General features: G+C 34.6%; 1 protein-coding gene across 1 annotated transcript in view; it reads right to left on the bottom strand.

Moving 5' to 3' along the window:
• Positions 1-1768: 1768 nt before the first annotated feature.
• The window catches only part of ATG5 (autophagy related 5), a 172792-nt gene continuing 161963 nt past the window's right edge, over positions 1769-12597 (bottom strand). Inside the window, exon 7 of the mRNA XM_007940840.1 lies at positions 1769-1905. Coding sequence (XP_007939031.1) covers positions 1769-1905 — 137 coding nt within the window. The remainder of the gene's footprint in view (positions 1906-12597) is intronic.

Below are 12597 nucleotides of genomic sequence, written 5' to 3'. Positions count from 1 at the left end.
TCTCTCATCAGTGGCAAAGCATTCTCACCACACTTTCTTCATCACAACTTAGCACTCCTGGCATTGTGATCCTCTCGCTCTCTGAAGCTCACTTCAGTCTGTCAAAACATCAAGGGGGAAAATCCCCAGCTGAATAGAAGAATAAGCACTTCTAACGTGAACAATCATATTCAGACCAACCTCTTTGCAAAAATACAAGTCAGTGGGTTTTTTATCGTTAAGGAACTCAGATATTACTATTTTTTTCTGCCTTTTCATTTATTTACATTGGCCAATTATTTTCTACTTGCTTCTATTTTTCTCAGATCCTGTTGGTACCATATGGTTTTCCTTTTGATTAAGCTTTAAAATTTCCATTCCAGAATTATTTGCTCTTTGACCAGTATCACCTTCTTTTTCTGTGAATTATTTGTCAATGAAAACTGAAGAAGAAGAAAGCAATGAGCACTAGCAGGATCTCACTTCAACATTCATAAAAGTTTTTATAAGAAAAACGCTCATTTTTATTTATGGAGTCTAAAACCGTTATTTATGGTATTGTAAATCTTTTCACATACCCAAATGAGTCAACATTCAATGTGGACAGCAAGCCAGCTCACAAGAAACATACTGTAATGCATGAATACGTTGATAGCTGGTAGAATCCCAGTAGCTTGGTAATAAAGTGCAGCAGAAATTTTCTTATATTAAGAACTCCAGTAACATCTCAGTATTTTTGGTAAAGTTAAGAACAAGCTACTGCAATGTGGAGATAAATGATCATTTTACTTCCAAGACTGGCCACCAGAGGACCACATGAAATATTAGACCTGGAGCCAATAAAAAAACACTAACTTGGAAAGTAATGTGTTTTTCCCCCCAAAATGAAAAATTATCTTCTACAGATGCTTAACCATACTATGATGTGACAGGTTTACAGTGGTAAACAAAACAGTAAAGATAAACTAACTTTACACCTACGGCACGTAAAGAACACAGATTTTATAATTGGCAGCAGGAAATTCTACAACAGCTCCTGAGACAAGTTATCCTATGTCCTACATCTACCCATGCCAATAATGGCCAATCCGAACAGTAACACACAGAGTAAAAACAGCGATTCTACTGTCTGTGAGCCAGAGAGTACTTGAAGAGTGACAAAATAGTATATTATTAAATGACAAAACATATTTAGAGGCTTTATTTAAAAATCTCTCACTGTTCATTATCAAAGTTACAAGATTGTTTGCATACCAATAGACAGACTGTAAACATAGGAAATTTTCATTAAGGAAAGATGGGTTTACTGTAATTTAATCTTTTACAAAAAATTACTGCAAGTTATTGATTTCAGAATTTCTCTTTTACTTTCTTAAGTCTAATTCTCTTGAAAATTAAACCAATGTTTCCACTCCCTTGAGCTAAAGTTCAACCTTGGTCACCTTAGGAAATACCCCTGTTTATTTGTTAATCAGAAATACAAATTGAGTGGCACATATTTCCATTTTCTTCTTAGGCCAAAGGTTTCACCTTCATTATACTTTACAAGAAAATAGAAGACTTGCAGTGGTCCTGTGAAGTCTTTCATGTCACAGCTGAGGTTTAATGACGGCAGTGGAGGAAAGCAGCGGTGATGCCAAGTAAGACCAGCCCAATCGCCCTTATCTGACAGGGAATCTTTTTGCTGTTTGGTTTGCAGCAGCAAAGTGTTTCTGGTCAGGTCGCCTCCACCAAACCTGACTGAAGCAGAAAGGAGACATGCTCTGCTCTGGTAAATCGTGTTGATCCTTCAATCTGTTGGTTGTGGGATGATACTGATATGAAGAAAATTATCCGGGTAGCTCAGATGTTCACTCAACCACTGCAGAGGTGTTTCCAGCATTGGCTCAATTCCATGAATCATTACTTGATTCTTCTTTCCCCCATCTAGTTCAAAAGAGAAATCCGACAAAGATTAGTAGGAATCAAATAATTTGGGGGGGCGGGGTACGGGGGAGAAGTCTGTTGTCTTGAGAATCCTTAGTGAATTAAATGGATTTGTACAGCTTTAACAGGTTAAATATTGTCTGTCTCCTGTGCAGGAAATGTGGACATGGAGAAAGTTCAAATGTTGCAATATGTATCACCCAAAACAGAAACCTGAGGGTTACAATGAATTCTGATAAAAATTCTGTTGCCATATGTGAAAGTATTCATTCTTTCTTAATTACTGTGCATACCTAAGATTGACGTTAATGAAACTATAGTGGAGAAAACAGCCTATTGTACCCACTGACCAAATTTATTTTAGTTACACATTAAAAACTGTAGTAATTAGCTGCTAAAAATGACAGCTATAGGAAGTAGGTCATATTTAAAAAACGGAAAACAGAAATGTGATTAGAAATAATCAAAAAGCAGATCAGTGTTTGGAGAGAAATGAAATAAAGTAGATGAAAACTTTAGGTTAATTTTCAGTGAAGCTGTTCAAGAATATAAGTAAAGTCTGAGAGTCACAGTTAGAGGAAGAGTCAGTAGTTTTCCTCAGAAGGAACCAAGAGTCTGACTCAGGGGTTCCTGTTTTAGGGTTATGAAACCTCATTGATTTCTGACACCTATTCTCTAATTAAAAGGGTGTCTGCAATTCACACTTCTCTTTTAAATTCAAATTTCACTCCAAATTAAATTTAAAATTAGTTTTGAGTTTTTCCTGATTGGAGAATGATGTACTGACAGCCTTTAAAGTAAGTAGAAACACCCTCAGTTGTTGTAAGAAAACAAAGAAAGCAAAAACCAAGCTCCTTTAATGGAAAAAAAAAATAACAGACACCAAGAATCTTTGTGTTGCTCCTTTACCACAATTCATGGCTTGTCTCCTTTGTGGTGTCTTCAAAATACAATGCTTAAATTTCTCAGCTTCCTGGAGACAGAGGCAACAAAAAAATCCCAGGGAATTCATGGAACTACAAGAGAGGGAAATACTTCAATTTTTCCATTCTGCTCTGTTCAAGATGATTTTTGAATCCCTAGTGCTGTGATGTGTAGGCAAAATGGGAGTAGTATAATGTATGGTGATAATGATTTGGCTGGCACCTTAAAATCTGAAACCAAGAGATCCTTTAAAAAAATAAATTTCCTGCTAAAGGCAGCAGAGTCATGGGAAGAGAGCCTACTGATAGTCAACAGACTGACAAGAAGACACAAAAACACCACAGAAAACTGATAAAAAATTGCCCCAAAAATTGTTTTTAAATTAACAAACATATCATCAATTCCAAAGCCAACCAAATAAAAATTCCCAAATAAACTCCACAAATCATTAACTCACTCAACTCACTGCCATGGAGCAGGATCCGACCCATAGCAACCCCTCTGGGTTTCTGAGGCCACAAATAATAAGTTTTAAAAAATTTTGGAAAATGTTATCACCATAACTTCAAAAATGGTTTGTTTTCTCAATCTTTGTTGCATCTACACATAACTTTTTTACACAGCTGTGATTATAGTATTCCTACAATAGTTGGTTATGATAATGATGATACAAATCACATAACTAAAATATTAAGCTACATGCAGAATACCATAGAAAGCATGGTGCTAATACCTTGGCAAGTGTTTTAAACGTTGATACTCAAATTGATAAACCCTTAGCTATCCTGATTAGTTCTCTGTAAGTGTCAAATTGCCAAGATTTTACCATTTTAAATCTTTCTTAGAATATGTGACAACATTTCCGGTGTAGTTCTCTTCATATTCTTATTGTATTTCTTTGAAATACTTTTAATATTCTCGTAATCCTCCTCCTACTTAGCACTGAGTCAGAAATGAAAGAGCAGTGCTATAAGAGTAAAAGTTCCTTATCGGTTACGTTTTTCCTAAAGTCAGAGTCACCTTTGGATATGCTGTAACAGAGCAGAAGCAGCAATTCAACAGCAAGAATTCTGTGCTTAATGTAATATTTAAACGTGGAAAGCAAATACAACATGGCATACGGCCCACTAATGCATAGGATGTTTGAAAGGCAAAAGATCAACCCTCATCCACAAAAGGACAGATGGATGTTCTGAACTGTGCAACAGAGTTGGAGAACATAAGCATTATTTAAACACTTCCTGTAAAAAACTAATAAATCACATTATTAGAGCCCAGAATAGGCACCACTGATTCTCTGGTTTAATTCTATACCATAAAGTACCACTAACTAAAGCAACTAAGGAAAAGACTCCAGAAGGACTGTCAACAGAACAGTTTCATGTCTTAAAATACTATTTTGTCAGCGCCTGTATTTGTTTATACTGTGTGTATTTGAATTTTTTGTATTCTTACTTCCTCCAGAGGGATTCCTAGAATGGGACATTAGTTCCCTTGGAACTATTAACTGAAGTTTCCCTTTTATTTATCACTGCATTCCCAGTGCCGAGGATGGTACCTGACACACAGAAATAGATCAAGGAATGTTTTCATAGATTGGGTAATTTCCTTGCTGGTAGAATAAAGTCTCAAGATTAATTAATAATAATTATTATTTTTAACTATTAAATTTTACAACAAAATATGATTTCAAATAAGTCAAAAAATATATGTGCCATCACCTTAATTCATGCTACCATAAATAACAACAACGATGACTGGACATTTTAGCAATATCAGAACTAACAAAAGGGAACAGTGAACAATTAGTAGACTTTTTTTTTTTCTAACAGTAAAAAGGAAATATTGATGACATTGCTAAAGTAAACCATGTTTTTGGTAAACATGTCTCTGTGTTTCAAAATGGAAATCTAGAATTTAGTATTTGGGAATGAGAAATATGTCATTACAAAGAAAATGACTCAGCAGAAATATGTTACTCCACACCTCACCCACTCAGATTTTTTTAAATGTTAACTTTAATGCTTTAAAGTAGGTAATCATTTGAGACACTAATCAAGTGAATTAGTTCTATATGAACTTCCTTTATACAGGACTCTGTTTGCAGGTAATTCTGATTTTGATATAATTTCCAACTTAGAGAAAAGATGCAAGAATGTGTACAAGAAGCTCCCATGCACTCTTTACCCAGAGTCACCAACTATTTACATTTGCCTCATTTACGTTATCATTCTGTGTATTTTCCAAAACATTTGAGAGTGAGTTGGAGTCTCTTTGAACCCATTTACCCCTGAAATAGTTCAGTGTCTATTTTCTCACATAATCACAGGACAGTTAATAAAATCAAGAATTGTTATACTACTCCTAGGGTCTGGTGGCATAGTGCTTAAAGCATTTGACTGCAAACCAGATGGCTGGTGGTTCAAACCCACCAGCCACTGCTCAGAAGGAAGGTTGGGGAATCTATTTCTGTAGTGATACCGCCTCGGAAGCCCAAGGAGGGGTCACTATGAGGTGGATCCGACTCGATGGCAGTGAGTTTTTTTTTTTTTTTTTTAAATACTACTCATAAGGAGCTCTGATGGAGTAGTGGGTAAGGCATTTGGTTGCTAACCAGAAGGTCTGTAGTTCAAACCCACCAGCTGTTCTGCGGGAGGAAGATGACACAATCTCCCATAAAGATTCACAGGCTTGGAAATTCAATGAGGGTTGCTATGAATCAGAATAGACTTGATTGCTGTGGGGTTTTTATTTTTATTTTTAAATATACTATTACTATGTAATCCATAGTTCATATTAAAATGTTATTGACCACCTCAATAATATTTATCTCGCTAGTACTGGAGCTAGTTCAGGAGTCACACATTGCATTGCGTTGCATTTTCATGTCTCTCTACTCTCTTTTCATCTGGCACAGTATCAAGGCTGTTTTTGTATTTCTTACTCTTGACACTTTTAAGAGTACATGTCATTATTTTGTTCTTTTGTAAGCTACATTATGCTAATTCATCTTATATACAGACAGACCGTCATTCATAATATTGAGTTTGTAAATTAAATAAAAAGCCAGGAGTAAATGTAAGAGATATGTACTTTCATTGGGTAGAGAAGGAATTCTATATACCCTAAAAGTTAAATGTTAAATCTCAAGAGATTATATTTCAACAGAGATTATCAAAATAAAATGTAATTTCTTACATTTATCTAACTTCTAAGTATTATGACATAGGCTAAAAATAGAAATGTATCATGTAATTTTATTATTATCATCACCAGTATCCTAATAAAAACAAAGTCAAGTCTTAAGCAGCATCTATTAGAAAGTGAGTATTTTTATAGTAATGTTACATTTTGAAAAAGTATATTCAGATAAATTTTGGCTGTGTTATTAGGATAGCAGAAATTACATACAGAGGAGGGAAAAAAAAAACCCACAAACCAACTAAACAAAAAAGAAATGATCACATAAGCAAGTCATAAGAGCAAATGTCAAAGTTAAAAGTATGGTAACTTCTTTATATATGAATATATACTTTATACACACACACACACACAATAGTATCTATGTATAGGTATACATACAATAAATATAAGTATATACAATCATATAAATGAGACAGAAAGGAAAAAGGGCCAACTATGCACTGACAGTTTACAAGGTGCTACTGAAATACAGAAGAATTGGCAGTCTGGCAACTTGAATTCCAATTCTGGTCATGGAAGACTCTGGGCAGGTCTTACATCTCTGAGGCCATTTCTTTTTTTATGTGAAAAAAAAGTGCTTGATGGTACAATGTCTAAGAGCTTGGCTGATAACCAAAAGGTTGGAGGCTCGAACCCACTAGCTGCTCCACTGGAGAAAGATATGGAGGTTGGCTTCTGTAAAGATTATAGCCTTGGAAACCGTACGAGGCAGCTCTACTCTGCCCTACAGGGTCACTGTGAGTTGGAATTGACTTAATGACAAGGTTGTTTTTTTTTTTTTTATATCCATGGCTTGTAAATGTTGCTGACCATCAGAAATATTCTGGGAGATTTTAAAAAAATATACAAACTAGGCCTCTCTTCAAATACTCTGAATAAATTAGGATTTCTGAGATAAAGTCTTGCTTTTAAATGTTTCCTCAAATAAATCTTATGGTCATATGGATGTATAATTTTTCTTCAAAGAAATTTTTATGCAGAAACCCAACACAGAATACAGATAGAAGTAGGGCACCTTGCATTAATGTGGGTTTGCACCTGTCTCAAGTTCTGCTTGTTAACTTATAGTCCATAGCAGTTTTGGAGGATAACTCTGTGAGCCACAGTCTGTAAACCACTGACTTAGGATAGATAAGCAGATGTCTTTAAATTCTAATCTATGATTATACAGCAAAATATTTCTAATCAGAGTTCAAATGATCATATGCTTATAATTCACTAGTTCTGAATTCACAGGCAAATCACTTAATGTTCTGTTTCCTCATCTAATAGGGTACATATACAGAATTCCATTTTCCAGGGTTGCATGGAGAATGTAATAGTAGTGAGGTCAGGTCAAAGGGGGTTAATTGAGATGGGATATCTCAATTAAGCACCTAGCAAAGAGCCCAGCATAAGGCTCAGACATGGTAGGTATTCACAGAGCAAGTGACTCTCCTCTCCAACTCCCACTCATTCTCTAAAACCTAAGAAGGCCAAAAACACTTAGAAAAGTGAGGACAGAAAATTAGTTTAAAAAGTGTCATGGCTTAGTAACAAAATTAAGGACTCATGAGATTTCTCTTCCTGTATACAAAGTCATGGAACCAGGTAATTTCTTAGTACAAGATATACCAAAAAGACATACAAAAAGCAAAGATTCAGTTATGTAACTGACATTCAAAGGGCTATGAAAATTTGGCCTCATGTTAATATAAACTGAATTACTCAGCCCCATTTCTAGGCAGCATGGCACAAGACTTTATAAATGTATTGAAAACAAAGTTTCAATGATTATGCAAAGAATTAAATGTCAAGTATTGGTGGGGGGAAGGTTTTTTTTTTTTTTTTAAAGCATCATTAACCCTTTCAGTAATGCTCTCAGCATCTAGGTTCAATGGAGTACATCCCCTAGAAGTCAAATGACCGCTACTACGTGCATGTAGTATTAATGGACCTTAGGAAAAATTCTTGAAAGAAGAAATGAAAACTCCAGAAGGAAAAATAAAATCCTTCCAAAATATTATGCTCTACATTTTAAAATCCAGCACTGCTTGAGGACAACTCGTTATTGTCGGTGATGTCTCTGTCGTTTACAGACCCCTATTACACCAAAGGCACATAATCTCCCCCTACTTAGCTACATCTTAGTCCTGACTTCTTACCCAATTTTCAACATGGATTATGACCTAAACGGCTTTAAATACAGGTTACCCGAGACTCTAGTGAGATGTCTGAGTTTCCTAATTACTATTAATAAGTATACTAAATACATGGAACCTGCTTTAATTTAAAAGAGGCTAAAGAATGGATAATATATCCTCAAGGAAAACTTATACATGCATTTAATCAGAAAATTTCAGGTTCACTAAATTAAATTTTTAAACTTCATACTTGTAAATATGGAATAAAGGTCAACAGTTACAACCACTGTGTTTAAATTTATGTGGGCTTCACATTTATACTTTATAATTCAGTAGAAAACTACTTGATTCGCTATCTTCCAACGTGTGACAATGAAGTAAGAATTCGGAAAAATAGTTAGCATTTCTGAAAAAGCTGAAAGAATAAAAGAGATGAGCTTTTTTTTTATTATTATTACTACAAGTCTGAACAATTTTGTTCTGGTTGACAAATTCTTTAACCTCTGATATGTTCATTAGTAAAATGCCAACTAATTGAATCCATCGACATGAAAAACCACAGGCTGAAATCTGAAGTGCATACATCATACTGAAGGATTCTGACTCAGCCCCAGCAGTAATAGTAGTGAGGTCAGGTCAAAGGGGGTTAAACCAAGTCAGGATATAGCCAAAGGAATACATCAAACACTGATTTTAAAAGGGCAATTAATCTTAGACAGAAATGCTTCCTGGGGAATGAGATCTCAATCTTAAGAGCACACTACACGATGTAGCAGTAAAAATGTACATATACAAAGCTTACAGAGCTTTCATCCTATGATCACAAACAGAAGGAGAGTGCTGTTTATCAGAGAAATACAAACCCATTTAAGAATACTTACATTAACTTCTTCCGGGTCTATACTACTTAGCCGTATAAGTCTTAATGAATATATAATATCACAGCTAATATATACCATGTTATCTCTTGCCAGGTAGAAATTTTTTATTTTATATCTTTCATTATTTCTGCCACAAATATTTTCACAGCCTCAACTCTTAACATTTTAAACAAAGTTTTCAAACTATGTCCATGTTAACTCTTCCATGGACTTTTGCTTATTACCTACTTCTTAGTAAGGACATAAATCACATTTTAATTAAAAAAATATATATATCCTATTTAATTAGCTTGCATTATAAAAAGAAAATTATATTAAGTGATTGTAATCCACCATTAAAAAAGCTGATTAAAGGCCTCCTGAAAGATAAAAATGTGATAAAGGTAGAAATTAATCTCATTCTCAAAGTTAACAAAAAATAAAAACAAAGACATGAAATAAACTCAGAAAACATAAATTCAAAGGTTTTTAATCTGCTTTCACACAATGACTCAATAATTCTAGAGGATGGAAAAGAGTCACTAATAGTTTTCAAGTGTGAATTATAGAATAGCCAAAATTAATTGTTTTACTTAAAATTTAGACCATAATTGTACTGTTTATATATGGCCAGACTGTGGTCCCACAGGACTTGATTTAATGAAGAGACAACTTGCTTTAAACTGCCTACATGTACTATTATTTTGTTAAGGACATTTTGTTTTCTAGTGCTAAAGATGAATTATTAAAACTTGCATTAATTAATTTAACTTCTTGAGATTATGACAAAAAAATTAAGGATAGGAAATCACAGTTATCTTCTGATGGTGACAGTAATCTGATCATCTTCATTAATGGAGAACAACGAAAATATTCAATTTGTTATTGCTTTGATTTTTAGAAAAGACAAATGTCAATGGATTAAGGTATTAAGAGATTCCACATTACCAAGATCAGTGAATGTTCCCATGTCTTGGAACAAAGCACAGAAACAGAGGGTGAATGAAGCAATCAAGGCAAAAAAATTTGACCTGTATGAACTTAGAGTTTGATAACATAACGATAAATTTAAGAAAAGGAAATAAAATTACCAATTTAAAACAAAACTTAACAGTTCAAAGCACAGTACATCTTTGGCCTGTTTGATGAGTTCCAGGGGGGCTACATGTGAAGATCTTTTGCAATTCTCACTGTGAATGACACTATGTTATTTTTTCCATAACATAGGTATGCAATGAGGGATAGAGAACAAGTAAGAGCAGAAGGGGTTAGGAGGAGACTGAAAGGAATAGGCTCCCACATTAGCCACATGAGCCATTCTCAAACGTCAGGCTCACAGTATCTCAGCAAAGTTACAAAAGAACTTTGCAGGGTTACTTATGAATCACTGATATGTCAAATAAATGTGTAATATTTTATTCAATGAAAAACTTTTACTAGCAGCATTACCTACTACAGTTTACTTTTGGGTCTCTTGTCTCAAAAAGTTTTTCTTTTTAATATATTTTAACAAGTGTAAGATGATAACTGAACTGGCTGCAGAGGGTATAGTACTTAGTCCTTTCAAGGCCAAAAGTTCTGGCACTTCCAAAGGTTAATCTCTGAAACAGGTTAGCATCAGATGCATGGTACTCTAGCCATATTCTGATGTATTTTATCTTTATAATCAGTTACACTACTGGTTTACATTTAGTATTCATCATACATTTATACCTTGTATGTATAAGGCAGATATCAACACTACATGTCTCTGAACAATGGGATTATCAGTGATTCAACAAACAACTTCACACACACACACAAAAAAAGGGAAAACAAAGCTTTTTCTTTATAATTTTACTTTCTAGATTTCTTATAGGAGCTCTGGTGGCATAGTACCTAAGACATCTGACTGCTAACCAGAAGGCTGGTGGTTCAAACCCCACAAACACTCCTTGGAAGGAAGGCTGGGCAATCTACTTCTGTAGTGATATTGCCTTGGAAACCCAAGGAGGGGCCGCTATGAGTTGCATCAGACTTGACGGCAGTGAGTTTGGTTTTTGTAGATTTCTTATAGGTATAGTTTCTATTCGTAAAAAGAAATTAACAAAACTAAGAAAGCAAAAAAAATTAAAACTATGGGAAAATACAAGATTATGAAATCTCATTTCAAAAGATTTTTGGCTCATCCTCTCCTCTTCACACTCCCAAAAGAAGATAAAAGGGAAGAAACACTGTGGACCCTCCAGGAATGGGTGCAGATAGGGGAGGCTACAGATTCAGAAGAACGAACATTCTTTAAAAGAGTAAGCATCCATTCTTATGCAGGGACCAAGTTAATATTGTGTGACATGGGTGTAGAAACCGCAAAATGAAGTTATATTCAATGGGCAACAGTTTAAACTGTGACTGCTTTTCATTTCCATATTTGATGGCCACAGTCACCATTTTAATAAATTTAAAAAAAGGAGTGGCCAGAATTACATACAGGAACATTAAAATAACAAGATGAACAAAATAAAAACAGTAGAGACTCATGGTTTCTAAAATCATACCAAGAAATACTATAAAAGAGAAGACAGCATGTAGGTAATTAAGTACTAAACACAAATCATAGAACAGTTAGTTAAGGGAAAGCAACCATTTTAGAATGTTATTTTAAATTAAATTAAAAGGTTAAAAAAATGAAAATAAAACCAAAGTGGTAGCATGGCCATGAGGAAAAATCAATGCACCAGGAGGTGCAGACATGAGTTTTAAACCTAGTCCAGCAGCTAGGCAGCTAAGAGACTGTTAGCAAAATATTTAAAAAATTAGGAGACTGAACTAAACCCTAAGGCTCTCTGGTTATATGACTCTTTAAGATGTCAAATACAAAATTAATACCTGTTAGTGGCAGCTTGCATGTTGCTATGATACTGAACATGTATGTGTCATTGGAACTTCCAGAATAAGATGAACTAGAAAGAAAGGCTTGGGGATCTATTGCTGGAAAAAAGCCACTGACTGCTGCAGATTCCAACGGTCCAATCTGCAACTGGTAATAGGGATGGGCAGCATTTTATCCCATTGTGCATGGGGTCACCGTGAAGTGATGGTCGACTTGACAGCAACTAACAACATGTTGATAAAAGTATGTTTTCAATGTTCTTTAAAATACTACAAAGCACTCACATAGAAAAATACAGTACAGAGAAATGAGTAACAGAAAACCAATGCTTGCAGGGCAAGTATGAAGCTTACACATTTCATTTCTGTCAGCGATAAAAATTATTAATCTCTCAATTATACTTCAAATGAACTAGTCTATATTCTGTTTATGAATCATGTTATCATTTCCTTTGTTGCTGTTGTTTTAGCATATGCTGAATATTTGTGCTTGTCCTCTTTCTTATTGTGATGTGAAGGTTTATCATTTTTCTTTGAGGCTTACCTATGATTTATAATTTTCTCCCCGAGTTTAGAACAGTCCATTCTATCTTGCAATTCTCTTACTACCTCACCATTTAGAAGTTCTGTAACTACACAGTTATTTTCCCTCTTTTTGTTTGTAGTTGTCCTCACGTGCCAGTTGATGTCTCTGGTTCCCTGTTTACAATCTT

Source organism: Orycteropus afer, unplaced genomic scaffold, assembly GCF_000298275.1.
Source record: "Orycteropus afer afer isolate SDZICR_OR568_19922 unplaced genomic scaffold, OryAfe1.0 scaffold00072, whole genome shotgun sequence".
Classification (NCBI taxonomy): domain Eukaryota; kingdom Metazoa; phylum Chordata; class Mammalia; order Tubulidentata; family Orycteropodidae; genus Orycteropus; species Orycteropus afer.
The sequence above is the reverse complement of the archived record's forward strand: the minus strand, read 5'-3'. Positions and strand labels throughout refer to the sequence as shown.